The sequence below is a fragment of the Haemaphysalis longicornis genome, unplaced genomic scaffold (genome assembly GCF_048455015.1).
Source record: "Haemaphysalis longicornis isolate Haplotype H1 unplaced genomic scaffold, Haemaphysalis longicornis Haplotype H1 scaffold_14, whole genome shotgun sequence".
In the NCBI taxonomy this organism is placed as follows: domain Eukaryota; kingdom Metazoa; phylum Arthropoda; class Arachnida; order Ixodida; family Ixodidae; genus Haemaphysalis; species Haemaphysalis longicornis.
In genome coordinates this window covers 18,065,216-18,090,494 of record NW_027526245.1, presented here as the reverse complement: position 1 = coordinate 18,090,494, position 25,279 = coordinate 18,065,216, and the positions used below count along the sequence as shown (strand labels likewise).

The window sequence follows — 25,279 nt, the reverse complement described above, 5'->3', positions numbered from 1 at the left end:
ATGTGTTTTACTCGACATTCATGTGCAAATTCTAATAATACCTTGTATAAGTTACGATGACTCTTTTGGCAGATAACCGAAGTATCCCTTTTTTAAGGATTCCAGTTATGCTTTTTCTTAATCATGAAAAATTCTTTTATTAGCAAGGTCAGTATCAAAACATGAGCTGTGGGAAAGATTCTAAATTAATTCCTAGTGCGCGAATGAGTTTCAGTACGTTCAATAGGGGCCATTTCGAAACATTTTTTTTCGTCGGTCGTAAAAATGAAATATCCAGGTAATTTCAAAACCATGCCAAGAAAATGTGGTTGCTTATTTCGAGGGAAATTGCGTGCGCAGGTGCGCCTGGGCACCTACATGGGATCACCAGAAGACATCTTGAATGCCTTCAAGGTCTACGAGAAGAAGTCCTGGAAGGGTACTTCGGCCAAAGACTCTAAATTGGCCAAACTCGTGAGCCCCGAAGATATACAAAATGGCTGCCTCGCCTGGGCCATCGGCTTGACCCATCATGTCAACATTATGCTCACACCTGAAGCCGATGCCTTTATTAAAGGAGTAAGTTAACTTTTTTGTGAGTAGCCACTTTCATGGATGATAGCACAAAGTTATTTTAGTATTATTTAGAAGTACACTCAGTGTGAGAAACCTCACTTAGACCTTCCATAAATGCCTGAATTGTATGTATTAAGATCCTGTTTCTTTAAAACCCATTAGTTTTTTTATGACTCGACATTACTGATTTTGCGCAAAACAACACAATTACACTGTGTTACAAAAACCACAGTCCACAACGATGCTTCATGCATTGTTATTGCCAACAGAACAAAGACAATGACAGGACGTTTTTTCTTGCTAAAAGAAAGTTTTTGTTTACCACCTAAAAACAACAAAAAACTAAAATTTCCATAATCACGTGGAGCAGTCCACACTTCTCTGAAATATCCTTGAACACGACTAGCTTTCATGGGGTGTTTTATTATTTTCCAAATTAACGCGACGGCGATCAGGCATGTATAAACGTTGTATTTGTGTCACGTGAAATTAAACTAAGAATTTCGTGCAATGCAAAAATATTGTAAAGTTATTTATAAGTCACTTTGCATATTTTACAAGAGCAGTTCCTGTTTATGACCCTAATATAGCATATTTTTGTTTATGGATTATCACTTTGCGCTAATTTTCAGAAATGGTGTTTTCTTAACCTGAATTATTTTAAAGCATGTTATGATTGGGTGCTCAGCTACCCGGAATCATTGCTTAACTTAGCATATAATTTGTATTTCATCGCGGTGTTTCGTGCAGACATTACCTGTCTTCGTTTTTAGCCGCAGTTCATAGAACACTGTAAAAATACCAGCTTTTGTAGACAGGAAATCACAAGATTAGTAGTCCATTTTTCCCCCTCTGATATTAGCAGGTAAAAAGTGGTAGCAACACCGATGCTGCTAGTCTACTGTGCTCTGCAATAGCAATTACAGCGCAAGATAGGAATTCATTCGGTGTTTCAATGAGCCTCGCTACGCCTCCTTATTACAACCGGTGGTTTTGCTGAATCCCCGCGAGCGATCCTTCCAACCAATGAACGTTTGAAAGATGTATTTGGTGGACTTTAAAAGAATCCGTAATATGTCAGCGTACCTGTGTACGTTAGAAAATTTACAATAGTTGTGGTGGAGATGAGTTTCTAAAAATTATACTAGAAGCAGCCGAAGCACTACTTAATGAAAAAACGCAAGCAAATTCCGTTTAGGTGCAATCAATTGAACTTGAAGAGACACGTGCGGCAAAAAGTGGTTGAGAAGGGCTGCTGGTCCTATTTGACATGAACACTCTTCTTCTGCTCCTGATCCGAAAGGGGTATGAGAAGAGGGACGATGATGCAATAACAAACAAGTTTCTTTCGAAGACTGTAGAAAGCTTCATCTTGTGTTTTGTCCTCTTCTGTAGTTATTGGTGCTTTGAGCTACGGTATAGAGGGATCGGTTCGGTTTCTTTTATCTTGTTCAAACATGCTTTTTGTGGAGTTCGTTAACTGTGTTGCTAAAGTAACACAAGCATCACACAATACGAAACAGAATGACTGAAAACATCTAAACGCAGTGGTTTGTGCCAAGGCCTTATCGCGGCGATCATCTTTTCATGTTTCTTGCAAAAACACTGCGCTAAATTGAAATTACGAAGACGAAAGACGGCGGAACACACGATGCAGACTTACGAAAGCGCTTTCGTAAGTGTGCATCATGTGTTCCGCCGTCCTTCGTCTTAGTAATTTCAATTTAGCGCAGTGTTTTTGCAAGAGATAATGTACCAACTAGCCCAGGCGCAAGCTCTCATTCATCTTTTCAGGCATTATTTATTCGATGATTTTGTTTGGTTAGGTATTTAAACCTGATTTACAGCTTTGAATAAATCTATAACATATCAGTCACCACAAAACCTAAAAAAGCTTGCCACTTTCTATATATCTAGAAATTATATGAGCGATATTGGCGAAGTACAAACTTCTCAACGCAACGTCAGCTTTGGAGGGCCGTACCTTCTTGCGTTACAATGTGAAATGTCGGTCACTGAAGTAATCGCGATTGCGGACAATTGGTTACGATGGCAGAAATATAAAAAGCATGGAGGATAATGAAGTGCTCTTTTTGTTTCTCCTGCGTTTTTTCTGCTTAATAATGTAAAACTTGTTCAGGCCATACCGTCTAATTGGTTTAAAAATACCTACAAGACAGGAAGCTATCGTATTAACGAAGGGGTTTTCAGACTGCTTTGAATAAGACGATGGTACATGGCATAAATATTTCATAAATTGCGCAGTATTCCCAACGAGCTTCAGGAAAAAGACTGCTAAGTTTTAGGTTGACTGCAAATATACTGGTCTTGTGTGCAGCCCATTACAAAGTAGGGTAATTTCTATATATTTTAAGGCTTATGTAGTGCATCTAAATCATACACGGGGAATTTCTCGCACACACCTGGGTAACAATCAGCCGTGTGCGCTGACAAGCATAAGTATTTTATGTTCAAAAAGTACTTATAGTCACGGTCAAACTACGAGACAAAACCTTCATTAACAAAATCTGAAAATACAGTGATCTGGGTATTCACTTCGATGCGCAAACTTGAACTTTAGAAAATGTGGACGATGTTCTTAACTCTAATCTCTAGAGCCTGTTTTATGCTCGTTGCAGTTCGAAACTGATAAAAAACTAAATGGACAAGGACTTGCCACTGCGACAGCCATCAAGAAAGTGCAAAGAATGTTCTCTGCTCCGAAAAATGGACCCAAGCCAGAAAATGTGGACGAAACCAAGGTGATACTACCGAAAATCTACAAATCATTTCTTACGATGCTTATCTGATTCGCCACTTTGTTCTAAGGATATTTGAGGACTTTTTTGTTTCGACAAAGCACCCTCGCTGCGTTTTTTTTTAATTTGATATTCCTCATATTAAGCTCCGGATTCTACTGTTGTAGTTTGTCACAGTTTGTTTTGTAATCATCGTGCCCCTATTAAACTCATCATTGGCACGAATATTGATCAAAAGCTGTTTCTCTGCGCAGCCGGATAACTAAAGTCCGTTTTGCTTGGATAAATATTTTTATGAAAAAAAAAACACTTATGCCAGCGGGAGTGATTTACAGACTTCCATTGCAGTGAGTTTTTTGAATTTCAGACGAAATCTGGACTACAGTGTCTATATTTCGTACGTATCTTCTTCTCCCGGTTTTGTTCACTAAGCTTAGTTTGTGTACAATTCGTTGCAAATAGAGCTTCCGGAAGCCAAGCATCAGGATTCAATCCTAGCCACTTTGTTTCGTAGGGACGACTTTAGAGCACGGCACTTTCGTTGCCGCTAAAAATGAATAAACAGTTCGAGAATCGTTTCAGAGCTTGTGTCCAAACACATGTGTAAATTTGTTTCGTATATTTCTCGTGTGAGAGGGGCAAAATACAGTACTAATATATTATTTGCAATGAGGGCAGGCCCTCTGTTAGCCACAAAATTCTAATACCGCCTGCATGGACGAAACTTTTATTTATTTATTTATTTATTTATTTATTTATTTATTTATTTATTTATTTATTTATTTATTTATTTATTTATTTATTTATTTGAAAATACTGCAGACCTTGGCGGTCCAAGCAGGAGTGGTACAACAAAATACACTCAAGTATTACATACATCATGGTCACACGGAGAGGCACAAATATATAAGGGAAAAAAACAGTCATGACATTATTAAGATAAAGAAACAAAGGTAATAAAGACAATAATTAACAGCTGGATTTCTCTTTTCCAGAAACAAATACCACATCAGTTTTATATTTTATACAAATTCCAAATCCTGAATATGATCATTAAATGATTGCACGGTCTCAGTTTACAGCACTTGCCGGTAATCGGTTCCAGTAAGAAATACAGGAGGGAAAAACAGAGTATTTATGAGCATTGTTGTGACTAATAGGTTGTCGAAGCACTTTGTTATGGTTTGTTTGTGAGGAATGTTTAAAAGGTTCAAGGAGGTAATCGTCTCGTGAAATTTTAAAACGGCCATGATAAAGAAGATATAAAAATTTTAGTATGGAAGTTATTCTGCGGCGTGTGAGTGAGGGAAGCTGGGCTTTGTTCAGCAGATTTGTTACGCTCGTATGCCTAGAATAATCTGAAAAAATGAACCGAACTGCCAAGTTTTGAATCCGTTCTATTTTCTTAACCAGATATTTTTGATATGGATCCCAAATAATATCTCCATATTCTAGGCCTGGTCTTATAAGAGATTTATAGGCAGTTAGTTTCATTGCAGGAGGTGCATTACGAAGCTTTCTCCTTAAAAACGCCAATTTTCCTTGTGCTTTAGAACACACAGCCTCAATGTGCGTCTCCCAACTTAGGTTAGACGTAAGCGTCATGCGTAGATATTTCACGTGGTTACTTTTACCAATTTTATTATTGTCAAGAGTGTAGGCAATGTTTAGCGGAGTTTTCTTATTTGTAAAAGTTATGCTCACAGTTTTTTTGGCGTCGAGTGCCATTCCCCACTGTTTACACCATGCATGAATTAATTGTAAGGAATTATTCAGCTGAACTTGGTCTTCCGTTGTATGTATTGTTGAATATATGACGCAGTCATCTGCGAACAGCCGTAATTGAATGGGTGATTTAATGCTGAAATGAATGTCAATAATGTAAATAAGGAACAAAATGGGTGCCAAAACCGATAACTGAAGATAACTGATAAAGACAGAGAGCAAAGATACGTCATTAGCGTTCTTGATTGATGGATCTGAAAAAAGAAACCGGCATTGTTAAAAAAACGCGGTCTGCATAACATATTTCGAAGAATCATTTGAGTGGAGGTGATGATGTGCCCGACTCTTAAAATTCAGGCAAAAGAAATACGCAACACTTAGCGCCTCCTTTCCTCTCTCGCACTTCTTCCTTGCTCATAATGATACGTACACCTATTCCTTTGTACACGGCCGTTCGTACTACTTGAAGACAGGTCGGGTTTGAGCACAAATTTTATCTGTCCTGCACACAAGGCATCACCACAGACGGTCCACTCGAACCCGCTATCACTCCGTGACGCGATGTGGTTTCAAGTGCATCTGGCGACGCCTGACCGATAAGAGCCGTGTCTATGGCGCGCGTACCTCAATAATCATTGCATGGTGTTTCTGCACCAGTCGGCGAATAGGGCCTAAAAAAGCCCTCCAGCATTCATTTAAACGAAGAGCAGCTTAGCTCTCTCTACCTGTTTCGTTTTCTTTTTGTATGGGCGCAAGAACAGGATACAAAATTGTCCCCATTGATTACCACATCAAATCTTCTGGTGTCAACAACCACCACCAGGACGAAAGGCAGAAATTATCCTACGGGGGTGCTAGTTTTGTAATTTGGAGGAACATTTCATGCAAGTAATTCTAGCATTCGTTAAATTGGATTGTTAATTTTAATTCATGGAAGCCTAGAAAATGTAAGGTATGTCAATGGCAAGAGAAACGTTTGTTTCCGCGAGTATGTAAAAACTAGTGGTACTAGCATTTTATTGCCAAAAATATGCCCTACAAATAACGCCCGAGGTAAAGTATCTAATGGACACATTTCATTGTTAACTTTTTTGTATGATGTTTTCTCTCAGGGCCTGATGATCGCGAACGCAGTCGGTACAAAAAAAATCAAAAACCAAGGCAACATTGGCTTCACAAAATACAAAGATTTGCTCCTGATTTCACATTTGCTAAGTACGCCTCAAACAGTTTGTTACCGGCAATTACAATTTATTCGTCATGATTGTTGCGTTGCCTTGATGCAAACGCCAAGAAAAACTGATAAAAGTACCATGGCATTTGAATGGAAACCTTTGTGTTCGATACATCATCATCCGCAGCAGCAGCACCAGTGGCCTCTTTAGGTCCACTGCAGACTGCCTCTGCCGGTCAACTCTAGCCCTTCCTCAGCTTAGGTTCTCTAGTCCATCGCGGGCCTCCAGGTTTTCTTGTTTCTTCTCTCCATTCAGTTATTTTCCTTCCCCTTATTCTAGTACCATCTCTCGGTATACACCCTGTTACCCTAGTGATCGATCCACCCGTTGCCATTTAGTCTCACTGCATCGCCTGCCCAAGTCCATTACTTTTTCCTTCTCTGAACTATGACATTGGCTCAAACCATGCACTGAATTTCTTTTGGTTTTTACCGCCCGGCTGCACCGGCTATGCTAGCAGTGTGCCAAGTGAAGCGCGTGTTTATCTTTATCTCCTTTGATAGGAAGACTATTTCGACATAACGTCACCAGCCTAGAATATTCTTTTTTCAACTGCGGTGTTCTGAATGTAATTCGACGGTTCGAGTAACACCCGTGCCGAAAGGTAACTGCCCGCCGAGCAGACGCCGCGGTATTCGATTCGACGACACAGTCACTTTGTTCACTGCTGTTTCGTCGCCTGTGGAATCTCAAAATTCTTAGTGGAGCACAAGTTCGCTCCAACAAACTTACTTTTCCATCAAGACAGTCGCGCTGTCTTTGGCTACGTGACATCTGGTGGAGTTGCGGGGTACGCACCCTTTAGGCTGATTACGACCTCTGAAAGCCGCCAAGCCAGTCCAACTAGAGCCAGCGGCCAACTATGAATAAGGTTTACCGCCCCATTTTGGTCTTCGGCAAAAAGGACCCAAGAGAACGACCCAAGCAATATAAACCATGATGCAAGAAGCAACGTCGCCAATCGTACTGCAGCAGCCCCGAGAACTGCCATTGTTCCGGGGAGCCCACGCGGAAGACCCAGAGGAATGGCTGGAGACGCTTGAGTGCGTCCAGATCTTCAACAGGTAAGACGATGAAGGAAATTTCCAGCATGTTTTCTTTTACTTGGAAGATGCAGTTCGGACTTCGTTAGAGAGCCACGAGAGCTCCTTTACCAACTGGACTCAATTAAAAATCGAGTTCCTTGAGACTTTCACGGGCGTGGTGAGAGAAGAAAGAGCTGCGCTTTCCCTTGAAACTCAAACGCAACACCCCAGCGAAGGAGTCGTGATCCTCGTTGAGGAAATGAAGCAACTATTTCGTCGCACAGACCCGGAAATGACGGAAGAAAAAAAAACTGAGGTTGCTGGTGTGAGAAGCAAAGCAAGAACTTTTGGCTTCTCTTCTCCGCAGCCCCCCAAAAAACGATGGCCGAATTCGCGCCTGAGGCGGCCGCCATGGAGAAGACATTAGAAATTCATGTGAGGCAGTGCGACCGTATCAACAATGCCCTACTATTTGGTGAGACGATCACTGAAGAACTCTTAGCTATCATACACTACGTGAGACAATCCGCGCAGTCATCAGAGAAGAACTGCGGAAACTCTTCCAACAACGCTGCAACCCCAAGTCGCCTCAATGAGCGACGTCATCCGGGAAGAAATTCAACTCACTTTGGGGACTTCTACGTTGACGGAAGCACCCTGAGGGCCACAAGCTATGACCTCCGTGTTGCCATCCCGGCCCTCTGCAGCCGAAAACCATATGCCGAGGAAGACGAACGTATGACGAACTGCCGAGAATCGTCCGCTGTGCTACCACTGCGGAGAGGCCGACCACTTCTACTGTCGCTGCCTATACCAGCAGCTCGATTTGTGAGGGTTCTCCGTCGATGCACCCCGCCCCCGACCCGGCCAGCGACCATTGGAGATCTAAGAATACCTGTCCAACACCAGCCGTGGACCAGCCCGTTTCAAACGATCGCCGTCGCCTGACCCATAGCAGTCGCCGAATCACTGAAGCAATGCTTAGTTCGCACGTTGAAGGTTCGCCAGCGCACGCGGGGAAAACTAAAAGCAGCAACATCTGGAGGTAACGTTGCACAACGGCGGAAAAACGAAAATCCTATAGGGACCGGGCGGCCGTTGTATGGCACCACCGTCGTTTCAGCGAACAGCGCCGCCCGTGGCGAACCGCTCGTCAGTGGAATGCCGGTGGCGGTCAGCGCAGCGTAGTTGTGCATGGCTTTCTGTCGTTTTTCTGCGGGGCGGCTTGCAAAGCGAACGTATCCGCACGTTCATTTTTCAGATCGGTATATCTTGAGTGTGGATGTGACGTTTACGAGGCATGTCATGTGTGTTATTTACGCCCATACTCAGTATTTACAAATAGCAGACGACACTCAATACGCCAATCTGGAAGTCAAGCTGGATGTGAAAGTTCGTTGCTTCATGCAATTTTTTCATGCCTGCATGCAGTTTCGCGAATCGAGGAGTATATTGCCGCTAAATGCTCCCACAAAGCCGCTGTGTGCAACCGATCTAGGAATGCTGCGGCGCTGGCCTTTGGCAGTTGATGACGAAACGGCGCCGACGTCGTGGACAAGCGAAAGACAAAGTTGGAGGGTGTCTTCGAAGATTTACCTCAAAACAAATTGTGACGGACGACGCTTCCGTATCTTCATTACCTACGGCTGAAACGTGTTTAATTTCACAGAAATGCTCTTACTACAGTCATCGGGATTCGTTGATAGAATAAATACCGCATGATAGTAGAATGTTATTGCTTGTCGTGGGGAAGCATTGCTTTACAAGAATTGCTATGGTTGCTGGCTAGTTGGTAAATGGTTTTTCAAAAACCAATTCCTGCGTGGCTGAAGGACGCAAGACAGGAGGGTGCCCGAAACCTGTACTCAGCTTCACAACTGAATGCTGCGGTAGGTTTACAAGCTGCCACCTACGCTTGAAAAATCATGCACACCTCCGTCAAACGACGATGATGATTTATCGCAAAGCTATATCGTATGGGTTTCCTTGGTTGCCTTCTGGATTTAAACATTGACTAGTTAACCGTCAAATTTGACCAGCACGCAGTTTGGTCTTTTGATCGCAGCGTCTTTGACTTTGACCATTTCCCACTTGATTTCGCACGAAGAAAGCTTTGTGTTCACACGATGCAGACTTACGAAAGGGCTTTCGTAAGTGTGCATCATGTGTTCCGCCGTCCTTCGTCTTAGTAATTTCAATTTAGCGCAGTGTTTTTGCAAGAGATAATGTACCAACTAGCCCAGGCGCACGCTCTCATTCATCTTTTCAGGCATTATTTATTCGATGATTTTGTTTGGTGAGGTATTTAAACCCGATTTACAGCTCTGAATAAATCTATAACATATCAGTCACCACAAAACCTAAAAAAGCTTGCCACTTTCTATATATCTAGAAATTATATGAGCGATATTGGCGAAGTACAAACTTCTCAACGCAACGTCAGTTTTGGAGGGCCGTACCTTCTTGCGTTACAATGTGAAATATCGGTCACTGAAGCAATCGCGATTGCGGACAATTGGTTACGATGGCAGAAATATAAAAAGCATGGAGGATAATGAAGTGCTCTTTTTGTTTCTCCTGCGTTTTTTCTGCTTAATAATGTAAAAATTGTTCAGGCCATACCGTCTAATTGGTTTAAAAATACCTACAAGACAGGAAGCTATCGTATTAACGAAGGGGTTTTCAGACTGCTTTGAATAAGACGATGGTACATGGCAAAAATATTTCATAAATTGCGCAGTATTCCCAACGAGCTTCAGGAAAAAGACTGCTAAGGTTTAGGTTGACTGCAAATATACTGGTCTTGTGTGCAGCCCATTACAAAGTAGGGTAATTTCTATATATTTTAAGGCTTATGTAGTGCATCTAAATCATACACGGGGAATTTCTCGCAGACACCTGGGTAACAATCAGCCGTGTGCGCTGACAAGCATAAGTATTTTATGTTCAAAAAGTACTTCTAGTCACGGTCAAACTACGAGACAAAACCTTCATTAACAAAATCTGAAAATACAGTGATCTGGGTATTCACTTCGATGCGCAAACTTGAACTTTAGAAAATGTGGACGATGTTCTTAATTCTAATCTCTAGAGCCTGTTTTATGCTCGTTGCAGTTCGAAACTGATAAAGAACTAAAGGGACAAGGACTTGCCACTGCGACAGCCATCAAGAACGTGCAAAGAATGTTCTCTGCTCCGAAAAATGGACCCAAGCCAGAAAATGTGGACGAAACCAAGGTGATACCACCGAAAATCTACAAATCATTTCTTACGATGCTTATCTGATTCGCCACTTTGTTCTAAGGATATTTGAGGACTTTTTTGTTTCGACAAAGCACCCTCGCTGCGTTTTTTTTTAATTTGATATTCCTCATATTAAGCTCCGGATTCTACTGTTGTAGTTTGTCACAGTTTGTTTTGTAATCATCGTGCCCCTATTAAACTCATCATTGGCACGAATAATGATCAAAAGCTGTTTCTCTGCGCAGCCGGATAACTAAAGTCCGTTTTGTTTGGATAAATATTTTTATGAAAAAAAAAACACTTATGCCAGCGGGAGTGATTTACAGACTTCCATTGCAGTGAGTTTTTGGAATTTCAGAAGAAATCTGGACTACAGTGTCTATATTTCGTACGTATTCTCTTCTCCCGGTTTTGTTCACTGAGCTTAGTTTGTGTACAATTCGTTGCAAATAGAGCTTCCGGAAGCCAAGCATCAGGATTCAATCCTAGCCACTTTGTTTCGTAGGGACGACTTTATTAGAGCACGGCACTTTCGTTGCCGCTAAAAATGAATAAACAGTTCGAGAATCGTTTCAGAGCTTGTGTCCAAACACATGTGTAAATTTGTTTCGTATATTTCTCGTGTGAGAGGGGCAAAATACAGTACTAATATATTATTTGCAATGAGGGCAGGCCCTCTGTTAGCCACAAAATTCTAATACCGCCTGCATGGACGAAACTTTTATTTATTTATTTATTTATTTATTTATTTATTTATTTATTTATTTATTTATTTATTTATTTATTTATTTGAAAATACTGCAGACCTTGGCGGTCCAAGCAGGAGTGGTACAACAAAATACACTCAAGTATTACATACATCATGGTCACACGGAGAGGCACAAATATATAAAGGAAAAAAACAGTCATGACATTATTAAGATAAAGAAACAAAGGTAATAAAGACAATAATTAACAGCTGGATTTCTCTTTTCCAGAAACAAATACCACATCAGTTTTATATTTTATACAAATTCCAAATCCTGAATATGATCATTAAATGATTGCCCGGTCTCAGTTTACAGCACTTGCCGGTAATCGGTTCCAGTAAGAAATACAGGAGGGAAAAACAGAGTATTTATGAGCATTGTTGTGACTAATAGGTTGTCGAAGCACTTTGTTATGGTTTGTTTGTGAGGAATGTTTAAAAGGTTCAAGGAGGTAATCGTCTCGTGAAATTTTAAAACGGCCATGATAAAGAAGATATAAAAATTTTAGTATGGAAGTTATTCTGCGGCGTGTGAGTGAGGGAAGCTGGGCTTTGTTCAGCAGATTTGTTACGCTCGTATGCCTAGAATAATCTGAAAAAATGAACCGAACTGCCAAGTTTTGAATCCGTTCTATTTTCTTAACCAGATATTTTTGATATGGATCCCAAATAATATCTCCATATTCTAGGCCTGGTCTTATAAGAGATTTATAGGCAGTTAGTTTCATTGCAGGAGGTGCATTACGAAGCTTTCTCCTTAAAAACGCCAATTTTCCTTGTGCTTTAGAACACACAGCCTCAATGTGCGTCTCCCAACTTAGGTTAGACGTAAGCGTCATGCGTAGATATTTCACGTGGTTACTTTTACCAATTTTATTATTGTCAAGAGTGTAGGCAATGTTTAGCGGAGTTTTCTTATTTGTAAAAGTTATGCTCACAGTTTTTTTGGCGTCGAGTGCCATTCCCCACTGTTTACACCATGCATGAATTAATTGTAAGGAATTATTCAGCTGAACTTGGTCTTCCGTTGTATGTATTGTTGAATATATGACGCAGTCATCTGCGAACAGCCGTAATTGAATGGGTGATTTAATGCTGAAATGAATGTCAATAATGTAAATAAGGAACAAAATGGGTGCCAAAACCGATAACTGAAGATAACTGATAAAGACAGAGAGCAAAGATACGTCATTAGCGTTCTTGATTGATGGATCTGAAAAAAGAAACCGGCATTGTTAAAAAAACGCGGTCTGCATAACATATTTCGAAGAATCATTTGAGTGGAGGTGATGATGTGCCCGACTCTTAAAATTCAGGCAAAAGAAATACGCAACACTTAGCGCCTCCTTTCCTCTCTCGCACTTCTTCCTTGCTCATAATGATACGTACACCTATTCCTTTGTACACGGCCGTTCGTACTACTTGAAGACAGGTCGGGTTTGAGCACAAATTTTATCTGTCCTGCACACAAGGCATCACCACAGACGGTCCACTCGAACCCGCTATCACTCCGTGACGCGATGTGGTTTCAAGTGCATCTGGCGACGCCTGACCGATAAGAGCCGTGTCTATGGCGCGCGTACCTCAATAATCATTGCATGGTGTTTCTGCACCAGTCGGCGAATAGGGCCTAAAAAAGCCCTCCAGCATTCATTTAAACGAAGAGCAGCTTAGCTCTCTCTACCTGTTTCGTTTTCTTTTTGTATGGGCGCAAGAACAGGATACAAAATTGTCCCCATTGATTACCACATCAAATCTTCTGGTGTCAACAACCACCACCAGGACGAAAGGCAGAAATTATCCTACGGGGGTGCTAGTTTTGTAATTTGGAGGAACATTTCATGCAAGTAATTCTAGCATTCGTTAAATTGGATTGTTAATTTTAATTCATGGAAGCCTAGAAAATGTAAGGTATGTCAATGGCAAGAGAAACGTTTGTTTCCGCGAGTATGTAAAAACTAGTGGTACTAGCATTTTATTGCCAAAAATATGCCCTACAAATAACGCCCGAGGTAAAGTATCTAATGGACACATTTCATTGTTAACTTTTTTGTATGATGTTTTCTCTCAGGGCCTGATGATCGCGAACGCAGTCGGTACAAAAAAAATCAAAAACCAAGGCAACATTGGCTTCACAAAATACAAAGATTTGCTCCTGATTTCACATTTGCTAAGTACGCCTCAAACAGTTTGTTACCGGCAATTACAATTTATTCGTCATGATTGTTGCGTTGCCTTGATGCAAACGCCAAGAAAAACTGATAAAAGTACCATGGCATTTGAATGGAAACCTTTGTGTTCGATACATCATCATCCGCAGCAGCAGCACCAGTGGCCTCTTTAGGTCCACTGCAGACTGCCTCTGCCGGTCAACTCTAGCCCTTCCTCAGCTTAGGTTCTCTAGTCCATCGCGGGCCTCCAGGTTTTCTTGTTTCTTCTCTCCATTCAGTTATTTTCCTTCCCCTTATTCTAGTACCATCTCTCGGTATACACCCTGTTACCCTAGTGATCGATCCACCCGTTGCCATTTAGTCTCACTGCATCGCCTGCCCAAGTCCATTACTTTTTCCTTCTCTGAACTATGACATTGGCTCAAACCATGCACTGAATTTCTTTTGGTTTTTACCGCCCGGCTGCACCGGCTATGCTAGCAGTGTGCCAAGTGAAGCGCGTGTTTATCTTTATCTCCTTTGATAGGAAGACTATTTCGACATAACGTCACCAGCCTAGAATATTCTTTTTTCAACTGCGGTGTTCTGAATGTAATTCGACGGTTCGAGTAACACCCGTGCCGAAAGGTAACTGCCCGCCGAGCAGACGCCGCGGTATTCGATTCGACGACACAGTCACTTTGTTCACTGCTGTTTCGTCGCCTGTGGAATCTCAAAATTCTTAGTGGAGCACAAGTTCGCTCCAACAAACTTACTTTTCCATCAAGACAGTCGCGCTGTCTTTGGCTACGTGACATCTGGTGGAGTTGCGGGGTACGCACCCTTTAGGCTGATTACGACCTCTGAAAGCCGCCAAGCCAGTCCAACTAGAGCCAGCGGCCAACTATGAATAAGGTTTACCGCCCCATTTTGGTCTTCGGCAAAAAGGACCCAAGAGAACGACCCAAGCAATATAAACCATGATGCAAGAAGCAACGTCGCCAATCGTACTGCAGCAGCCCCGAGAACTGCCATTGTTCCGGGGAGCCCACGCGGAAGACCCAGAGGAATGGCTGGAGACGCTTGAGTGCGTCCAGATCTTCAACAGGTAAGACGATGAAGGAAATTTCCAGCATGTTTTCTTTTACTTGGAAGATGCAGTTCGGACTTCGTTAGAGAGCCACGAGAGCTCCTTTACCAACTGGACTCAATTAAAAATCGAGTTCCTTGAGACTTTCACGGGCGTGGTGAGAGAAGAAAGAGCTGCGCTTTCCCTTGAAACTCAAACGCAACACCCCAGCGAAGGAGTCGTGATCCTCGTTGAGGAAATGAAGCAACTATTTCGTCGCACAGACCCGGAAATGACGGAAGAAAAAAAAACTGAGGTTGCTGGTGTGAGAAGCAAAGCAAGAACTTTTGGCTTCTCTTCTCCGCAGCCCCCCAAAAAACGATGGCCGAATTCGCGCCTGAGGCGGCCGCCATGGAGAAGACATTAGAAATTCATGTGAGGCAGTGCGACCGTATCAACAATGCCCTACTATTTGGTGAGACGATCACTGAAGAACTCTTAGCTATCATACACTACGTGAGACAATCCGCGCAGTCATCAGAGAAGAACTGCGGAAACTCTTCCAACAACGCTGCAACCCCAAGTCGCCTCAATGAGCGACGTCATCCGGGAAGAAATTCAACTCACTTTGGGGACTTCTACGTTGACGGAAGCACCCTGAGGGCCACAAGCTATGACCTCCGTGTTGCCATCCCGGCCCTCTGCAGCCGAAAACCATATGCCGAGGAAGACGAACGTATGACGAACTGCCGAGAATCGTCCGCTGTGCTACCACTGCGGAGAGGCCGACCACTTCTACTGTCGCTGCCTATACCAGCAGCTCGATTTGTGAGGGTTCTCCGTCGATGCACCCCGCCCCCGACCCGGCCAGCGACCATTGGAGATCTAAGAATACCTGTCCAACACCAGCCGTGGACCAGCCCGTTTCAAACGATCGCCGTCGCCTGACCCATAGCAGTCGCCGAATCACTGAAGCAATGCTTAGTTCGCACGTTGAAGGTTCGCCAGCGCACGCGGGGAAAACTAAAAGCAGCAACATCTGGAGGTAACGTTGCACAACGGCGGAAAAACGAAAATCCTATAGGGACCGGGCGGCCGTTGTATGGCACCACCGTCGTTTCAGCGAACAGCGCCGCCCGTGGCGAACCGCTCGTCAGTGGAATGCCGGTGGCGGTCAGCGCAGCGTAGTTGTGCATGGCTTTCTGTCGTTTTTCTGCGGGGCGGCTTGCAAAGCGAACGTATCCGCACGTTCATTTTTCAGATCGGTATATCTTGAGTGTGGATGTGACGTTTACGAGGCATGTCATGTGTGTTATTTACGCCCATACTCAGTATTTACAAATAGCAGACGACACTCAATACGCCAATCTGGAAGTCAAGCTGGATGTGAAAGTTCGTTGCTTCATGCAATTTTTTCATGCCTGCATGCAGTTTCGCGAATCGAGGAGTATATTGCCGCTAAATGCTCCCACAAAGCCGCTGTGTGCAACCGATCTAGGAATGCTGCGGCGCTGGCCTTTGGCAGTTGATGACGAAACGGCGCCGACGTCGTGGACAAGCGAAAGACAAAGTTGGAGGGTGTCTTCGAAGATTTACCTCAAAACAAATTGTGACGGACGACGCTTCCGTATCTTCATTACCTACGGCTGAAACGTGTTTAATTTCACAGAAATGCTCTTACTACAGTCATCGGGATTCGTTGATAGAATAAATACCGCATGATAGTAGAATGTTATTGCTTGTCGTGGGGAAGCATTGCTTTACAAGAATTGCTATGGTTGCTGGCTAGTTGGTAAATGGTTTTTCAAAAACCAATTCCTGCGTGGCTGAAGGACGCAAGACAGGAGGGTGCCCGAAACCTGTACTCAGCTTCACAACTGAATGCTGCGGTAGGTTTACAAGCTGCCACCTACGCTTGAAAAATCATGCACACCTCCGTCAAACGACGATGATGATTTATCGCAAAGCTATATCGTATGGGTTTCCTTGGTTGCCTTCTGGATTTAAACATTGACTAGTTAACCGTCAAATTTGACCAGCACGCAGTTTGGTCTTTTGATCGCAGCGTCTTTGACTTTGACCATTTCCCACTTGATTTCGCACGAAGAAAGCTTTGTGTTCACACGATGCAGACTTACGAAAGGGCTTTCGTAAGTGTGCATCATGTGTTCCGCCGTCCTTCGTCTTAGTAATTTCAATTTAGCGCAGTGTTTTTGCAAGAGATAATGTACCAACTAGCCCAGGCGCACGCTCTCATTCATCTTTTCAGGCATTATTTATTCGATGATTTTGTTTGGTGAGGTATTTAAACCCGATTTACAGCTCTGAATAAATCTATAACATATCAGTCACCACAAAACCTAAAAAAGCTTGCCACTTTCTATATATCTAGAAATTATATGAGCGATATTGGCGAAGTACAAACTTCTCAACGCAACGTCAGTTTTGGAGGGCCGTACCTTCTTGCGTTACAATGTGAAATATCGGTCACTGAAGCAATCGCGATTGCGGACAATTGGTTACGATGGCAGAAATATAAAAAGCATGGAGGATAATGAAGTGCTCTTTTTGTTTCTCCTGCGTTTTTTCTGCTTAATAATGTAAAAATTGTTCAGGCCATACCGTCTAATTGGTTTAAAAATACCTACAAGACAGGAAGCTATCGTATTAACGAAGGGGTTTTCAGACTGCTTTGAATAAGACGATGGTACATGGCAAAAATATTTCATAAATTGCGCAGTATTCCCAACGAGCTTCAGGAAAAAGACTGCTAAGGTTTAGGTTGACTGCAAATATACTGGTCTTGTGTGCAGCCCATTACAAAGTAGGGTAATTTCTATATATTTTAAGGCTTATGTAGTGCATCTAAATCATACACGGGGAATTTCTCGCAGACACCTGGGTAACAATCAGCCGTGTGCGCTGACAAGCATAAGTATTTTATGTTCAAAAAGTACTTCTAGTCACGGTCAAACTACGAGACAAAACCTTCATTAACAAAATCTGAAAATACAGTGATCTGGGTATTCACTTCGATGCGCAAACTTGAACTTTAGAAAATGTGGACGATGTTCTTAATTCTAATCTCTAGAGCCTGTTTTATGCTCGTTGCAGTTCGAAACTGATAAAGAACTAAAGGGACAAGGACTTGCCACTGCGACAGCCATCAAGAACGTGCAAAGAATGTTCTCTGCTCCGAAAAATGGACCCAAGCCAGAAAATGTGGACGAAACCAAGGTGATACCACCGAAAATCTACAAATCATTTCTTACGATGCTTATCTGATTCGCCACTTTGTTCTAAGGATATTTGAGGACTTTTTTGTTTCGACAAAGCACCCTCGCTGCGTTTTTTTTTAATTTGATATTCCTCATATTAAGCTCCGGATTCTACTGTTGTAGTTTGTCACAGTTTGTTTTGTAATCATCGTGCCCCTATTAAACTCATCATTGGCACGAATAATGATCAAAAGCTGTTTCTCTGCGCAGCCGGATAACTAAAGTCCGTTTTGTTTGGATAAATATTTTTATGAAAAAAAAAACACTTATGCCAGCGGGAGTGATTTACAGACTTCCATTGCAGTGAGTTTTTGGAATTTCAGAAGAAATCTGGACTACAGTGTCTATATTTCGTACGTATTCTCTTCTCCCGGTTTTGTTCACTGAGCTTAGTTTGTGTACAATTCGTTGCAAATAGAGCTTCCGGAAGCCAAGCATCAGGATTCAATCCTAGCCACTTTGTTTCGTAGGGACGACTTTATTAGAGCACGGCACTTTCGTTGCCGCTAAAAATGAATAAACAGTTCGAGAATCGTTTCAGAGCTTGTGTCCAAACACATGTGTAAATTTGTTTCGTATATTTCTCGTGTGAGAGGGGCAAAATACAGTACTAATATATTATTTGCAATGAGGGCAGGCCCTCTGTTAGCCACAAAATTCTAATACCGCCTGCATGGACGAAACTTTTATTTATTTATTTATTTATTTATTTATTTATTTATTTATTTATTTATTTATTTATTTATTTATTTATTTATTTATTTATTTGAAAATACTGCAGACCTTGGCGGTCCAAGCAGGAGTGGTACAACAAAATACACTCAAGTATTACATACATCATGGTCACACGGAGAGGCACAAATATATAAAGGAAAAAAACAGTCATGACATTATTAAGATAAAGAAACAAAGGTAATAAAGACAATAATTAACAGCTGGATTTCTCTTTTCCAGAAACAAATACCACATCAGTTTTATATTTTATACAAATTCCAAATCCTGAATATGATCATTAAATGATTGCCCGGTCTCAGTTTACAGCACTTGCCGGTAATCGGTTCCAGTAAGAAATACAGGAGGGAAAAACAGAGTATTTATGAGCATTGTTGTGACTAATAGGTTGTCGAAGCACTTTGTTATGGTTTGTTTGTGAGGAATGTTTAAAAGGTTCAAGGAGGTAATCGTCTCGTGAAATTTTAAAACGGCCATGATAAAGAAGATATAAAAATTTTAGTATGGAAGTTATTCTGCGGCGTGTGAGTGAGGGAAGCTGGGCTTTGTTCAGCAGATTTGTTACGCTCGTATGCCTAGAATAATCTGAAAAAATGAACCGAACTGCCAAGTTTTGAATCCGTTCTATTTTCTTAACCAGATATTTTTGATATGGATCCCAAATAATATCTCCATATTCTAGGCCTGGTCTTATAAGAGATTTATAGGCAGTTAGTTTCATTGCAGGAGGTGCATTACGAAGCTTTCTCCTTAAAAACGCCAATTTTCCTTGTGCTTTAGAACACACAGCCTCAATGTGCGTCTCCCAACTTAGGTTAGACGTAAGCGTCATGCGTAGATATTTCACGTGGTTACTTTTACCAATTTTATTATTGTCAAGAGTGTAGGCAATGTTTAGCGGAGTTTTCTTATTTGTAAAAGTTATGCTCACAGTTTTTTTGGCGTCGAGTGCCATTCCCCACTGTTTACACCATGCATGAATTAATTGTAAGGAATTATTCAGCTGAACTTGGTCTTCCGTTGTATGTATTGTTGAATATATGACGCAGTCATCTGCGAACAGCCGTAATTGAATGGGTGATTTAATGCTGAAATGAATGTCAATAATGTAAATAAGGAACAAAATGGGTGCCAAAACCGATAACTGAAGATAACTGATAAAGACAGAGAGCAAAGATACGTCATTAGCGTTCTTGATTGATGGATCTGAAAAAAGAAACCGGCATTGTTAAAAAAACGCGGTCTGCATAACATATTTCGAAGAATCATTTGAGTGGAGGTGATGATGTGCCCGACTCTTAAAATTCAGGCAAAAGAAATACGCAACACTTAGCGCCTCCTTTCCTCTCTCGCACTTCTTCCTTGCTCATAATGATACGTACACCTATTCCTTTGTACACGGCCGTTCGTACTACTTGAAGACAGGTCGGGTTTGAGCACAAATTTTATCTGTCCTGCACACAAGGCATCACCACAGACGGTCCACTCGAACCCGCTATCACTCCGTGACGCGATGTGGTTTCAAGTGCATCTGGCGACGCCTGACCGATAAGAGCCGTGTCTATGGCGCGCGTACCTCAATAATCATTGCATGGTGTTTCTGCACCAGTCGGCGAATAGGGCCTAAAAAAGCCCTCCAGCATTCATTTAAACGAAGAGCAGCTTAGCTCTCTCTACCTGTTTCGTTTTCTTTTTGTATGGGCGCAAGAACAGGATACAAAATTGTCCCCATTGATTACCACATCAAATCTTCTGGTGTCAACAACCACCACCAGGACGAAAGGCAGAAATTATCCTACGGGGGTGCTAGTTTTGTAATTTGGAGGAACATTTCATGCAAGTAATTCTAGCATTCGTTAAATTGGATTGTTAATTTTAATTCATGGAAGCCTAGAAAATGTAAGGTATGTCAATGGCAAGAGAAACGTTTGTTTCCGCGAGTATGTAAAAACTAGTGGTACTAGCATTTTATTGCCAAAAATATGCCCTACAAATAACGCCCGAGGTAAAGTATCTAATGGACACATTTCATTGTTAACTTTTTTGTATGATGTTTTCTCTCAGGGCCTGATGATCGCGAACGCAGTCGGTACAAAAAAAATCAAAAACCAAGGCAACATTGGCTTCACAAAATACAAAGATTTGCTCCTGATTTCACATTTGCTAAGTACGCCTCAAACAGTTTGTTACCGGCAATTACAATTTATTCGTCATGATTGTTGCGTTGCCTTGATGCAAACGCCAAGAAAAACTGATAAAAGTACCATGGCATTTGAATGGAAACCTTTGTGTTCGATACATCATCATCCGCAGCAGCAGCACCAGTGGCCTCTTTAGGTCCACTGCAGACTGCCTCTGCCGGTCAACTCTAGCCCTTCCTCAGCTTAGGTTCTCTAGTCCATCGCGGGCCTCCAGGTTTTCTTGTTTCTTCTCTCCATTCAGTTATTTTCCTTCCCCTTATTCTAGTACCATCTCTCGGTATACACCCTGTTACCCTAGTGATCGATCCACCCGTTGCCATTTAGTCTCACTGCATCGCCTGCCCAAGTCCATTACTTTTTCCTTCTCTGAACTATGACATTGGCTCAAACCATGCACTGAATTTCTTTTGGTTTTTACCGCCCGGCTGCACCGGCTATGCTAGCAGTGTGCCAAGTGAAGCGCGTGTTTATCTTTATCTCCTTTGATAGGAAGACTATTTCGACATAACGTCACCAGCCTAGAATATTCTTTTTTCAACTGCGGTGTTCTGAATGTAATTCGACGGTTCGAGTAACACCCGTGCCGAAAGGTAACTGCCCGCCGAGCAGACGCCGCGGTATTCGATTCGACGACACAGTCACTTTGTTCACTGCTGTTTCGTCGCCTGTGGAATCTCAAAATTCTTAGTGGAGCACAAGTTCGCTCCAACAAACTTACTTTTCCATCAAGACAGTCGCGCTGTCTTTGGCTACGTGACATCTGGTGGAGTTGCGGGGTACGCACCCTTTAGGCTGATTACGACCTCTGAAAGCCGCCAAGCCAGTCCAACTAGAGCCAGCGGCCAACTATGAATAAGGTTTACCGCCCCATTTTGGTCTTCGGCAAAAAGGACCCAAGAGAACGACCCAAGCAATATAAACCATGATGCAAGAAGCAACGTCGCCAATCGTACTGCAGCAGCCCCGAGAACTGCCATTGTTCCGGGGAGCCCACGCGGAAGACCCAGAGGAATGGCTGGAGACGCTTGAGTGCGTCCAGATCTTCAACAGGTAAGACGATGAAGGAAATTTCCAGCATGTTTTCTTTTACTTGGAAGATGCAGTTCGGACTTCGTTAGAGAGCCACGAGAGCTCCTTTACCAACTGGACTCAATTAAAAATCGAGTTCCTTGAGACTTTCACGGGCGTGGTGAGAGAAGAAAGAGCTGCGCTTTCCCTTGAAACTCAAACGCAACACCCCAGCGAAGGAGTCGTGATCCTCGTTGAGGAAATGAAGCAACTATTTCGTCGCACAGACCCGGAAATGACGGAAGAAAAAAAAACTGAGGTTGCTGGTGTGAGAAGCAAAGCAAGAACTTTTGGCTTCTCTTCTCCGCAGCCCCCCAAAAAACGATGGCCGAATTCGCGCCTGAGGCGGCCGCCATGGAGAAGACATTAGAAATTCATGTGAGGCAGTGCGACCGTATCAACAATGCCCTACTATTTGGTGAGACGATCACTGAAGAACTCTTAGCTATCATACACTACGTGAGACAATCCGCGCAGTCATCAGAGAAGAACTGCGGAAACTCTTCCAACAACGCTGCAACCCCAAGTCGCCTCAATGAGCGACGTCATCCGGGAAGAAATTCAACTCACTTTGGGGACTTCTACGTTGACGGAAGCACCCTGAGGGCCACAAGCTATGACCTCCGTGTTGCCATCCCGGCCCTCTGCAGCCGAAAACCATATGCCGAGGAAGACGAACGTATGACGAACTGCCGAGAATCGTCCGCTGTGCTACCACTGCGGAGAGGCCGACCACTTCTACTGTCGCTGCCTATACCAGCAGCTCGATTTGTGAGGGTTCTCCGTCGATGCACCCCGCCCCCGACCCGGCCAGCGACCATTGGAGATCTAAGAATACCTGTCCAACACCAGCCGTGGACCAGCCCGTTTCAAACGATCGCCGTCGCCTGACCCATAGCAGTCGCCGAATCACTGAAGCAATGCTTAGTTCGCACGTTGAAGGTTCGCCAGCGCACGCGGGGAAAACTAAAAGCAGCAACATCTGGAGGTAACGTTGCACAACGGCGGAAAAACGAAAATCCTATAGGGACCGGGCGGCCGTTGTATGGCACCACCGTCGTTTCAGCGAACAGCGCCGCCCGTGGCGAACCGCTCGTCAGTGGAATGCCGGTGGCGGTCAGCGCAGCGTAGTTGTGCATGGCTTTCTGTCGTTTTTCTGCGGGGCGGCTTGCAAAGCGAACGTATCCGCACGTTCATTTTTCAGATCGGTATATCTTGAGTGTGGATGTGACGTTTACGAGGCATGTCATGTGTGTTATTTACGCCCATACTCAGTATTTACAAATAGCAGACGACACTCAATACGCCAATCTGGAAGTCAAGCTGGATGTGAAAGTTCGTTGCTTCATGCAATTTTTTCATGCCTGCATGCAGTTTCGCGAATCGAGGAGTATATTGCCGCTAAATGCTCCCACAAAGCCGCTGTGTGCAACCGATCTAGGAATGCTGCGGCGCTGGCCTTTGGCAGTTGATGACGAAACGGCGCCGACGTCGTGGACAAGCGAAAGACAAAGTTGGAGGGTGTCTTCGAAGATTTACCTCAAAACAAATTGTGACGGACGACGCTTCCGTATCTTCATTACCTACGGCTGAAACGTGTTTAATTTCACAGAAATGCTCTTACTACAGTCATCGGGATTCGTTGATAGAATAAATACCGCATGATAGTAGAATGTTATTGCTTGTCGTGGGGAAGCATTGCTTTACAAGAATTGCTATGGTTGCTGGCTAGTTGGTAAATGGTTTTTCAAAAACCAATTCCTGCGTGGCTGAAGGACGCAAGACAGGAGGGTGCCCGAAACCTGTACTCAGCTTCACAACTGAATGCTGCGGTAGGTTTACAAGCTGCCACCTACGCTTGAAAAATCATGCACACCTCCGTCAAACGACGATGATGATTTATCGCAAAGCTATATCGTATGGGTTTCCTTGGTTGCCTTCTGGATTTAAACATTGACTAGTTAACCGTCAAATTTGACCAGCACGCAGTTTGGTCTTTTGATCGCAGCGTCTTTGACTTTGACCATTTCCCACTTGATTTCGCACGAAGAAAGCTTTGTGTTCACACGATGCAGACTTACGAAAGGGCTTTCGTAAGTGTGCATCATGTGTTCCGCCGTCCTTCGTCTTAGTAATTTCAATTTAGCGCAGTGTTTTTGCAAGAGATAATGTACCAACTAGCCCAGGCGCACGCTCTCATTCATCTTTTCAGGCATTATTTATTCGATGATTTTGTTTGGTGAGGTATTTAAACCCGATTTACAGCTCTGAATAAATCTATAACATATCAGTCACCACAAAACCTAAAAAAGCTTGCCACTTTCTATATATCTAGAAATTATATGAGCGATATTGGCGAAGTACAAACTTCTCAACGCAACGTCAGTTTTGGAGGGCCGTACCTTCTTGCGTTACAATGTGAAATATCGGTCACTGAAGCAATCGCGATTGCGGACAATTGGTTACGATGGCAGAAATATAAAAAGCATGGAGGATAATGAAGTGCTCTTTTTGTTTCTCCTGCGTTTTTTCTGCTTAATAATGTAAAAATTGTTCAGGCCATACCGTCTAATTGGTTTAAAAATACCTACAAGACAGGAAGCTATCGTATTAACGAAGGGGTTTTCAGACTGCTTTGAATAAGACGATGGTACATGGCAAAAATATTTCATAAATTGCGCAGTATTCCCAACGAGCTTCAGGAAAAAGACTGCTAAGGTTTAGGTTGACTGCAAATATACTGGTCTTGTGTGCAGCCCATTACAAAGTAGGGTAATTTCTATATATTTTAAGGCTTATGTAGTGCATCTAAATCATACACGGGGAATTTCTCGCAGACACCTGGGTAACAATCAGCCGTGTGCGCTGACAAGCATAAGTATTTTATGTTCAAAAAGTACTTCTAGTCACGGTCAAACTACGAGACAAAACCTTCATTAACAAAATCTGAAAATACAGTGATCTGGGTATTCACTTCGATGCGCAAACTTGAACTTTAGAAAATGTGGACGATGTTCTTAATTCTAATCTCTAGAGCCTGTTTTATGCTCGTTGCAGTTCGAAACTGATAAAGAACTAAAGGGACAAGGACTTGCCACTGCGACAGCCATCAAGAACGTGCAAAGAATGTTCTCTGCTCCGAAAAATGGACCCAAGCCAGAAAATGTGGACGAAACCAAGGTGATACCACCGAAAATCTACAAATCATTTCTTACGATGCTTATCTGATTCGCCACTTTGTTCTAAGGATATTTGAGGACTTTTTTGTTTCGACAAAGCACCCTCGCTGCGTTTTTTTTTAATTTGATATTCCTCATATTAAGCTCCGGATTCTACTGTTGTAGTTTGTCACAGTTTGTTTTGTAATCATCGTGCCCCTATTAAACTCATCATTGGCACGAATAATGATCAAAAGCTGTTTCTCTGCGCAGCCGGATAACTAAAGTCCGTTTTGTTTGGATAAATATTTTTATGAAAAAAAAAACACTTAT

General features: G+C 42.7%; 1 protein-coding gene across 2 annotated transcripts in view; it reads left to right on the top strand.

The window, feature by feature from the left end:
• LOC144164987 (uncharacterized) overlaps positions 1–25,016 on the top strand; it is a 54,934-nt gene extending 29,918 nt beyond the window's left edge. For both annotated transcript variants that reach the window (XM_077695170.1, XM_077695171.1), the window contains exons 2-6: positions 340–558; positions 3,195–3,317; positions 10,414–10,536; positions 17,624–17,746; positions 24,846–25,016. In XM_077695170.1, the coding sequence (XP_077551296.1) occupies positions 340–558; positions 3,195–3,317; positions 10,414–10,536; positions 17,624–17,746; positions 24,846–25,016 (759 nt within the window). The remainder of the gene's footprint in view (positions 1–339; positions 559–3,194; positions 3,318–10,413; positions 10,537–17,623; positions 17,747–24,845) is intronic.
• Positions 25,017–25,279: the final 263 nt, after the last annotated feature.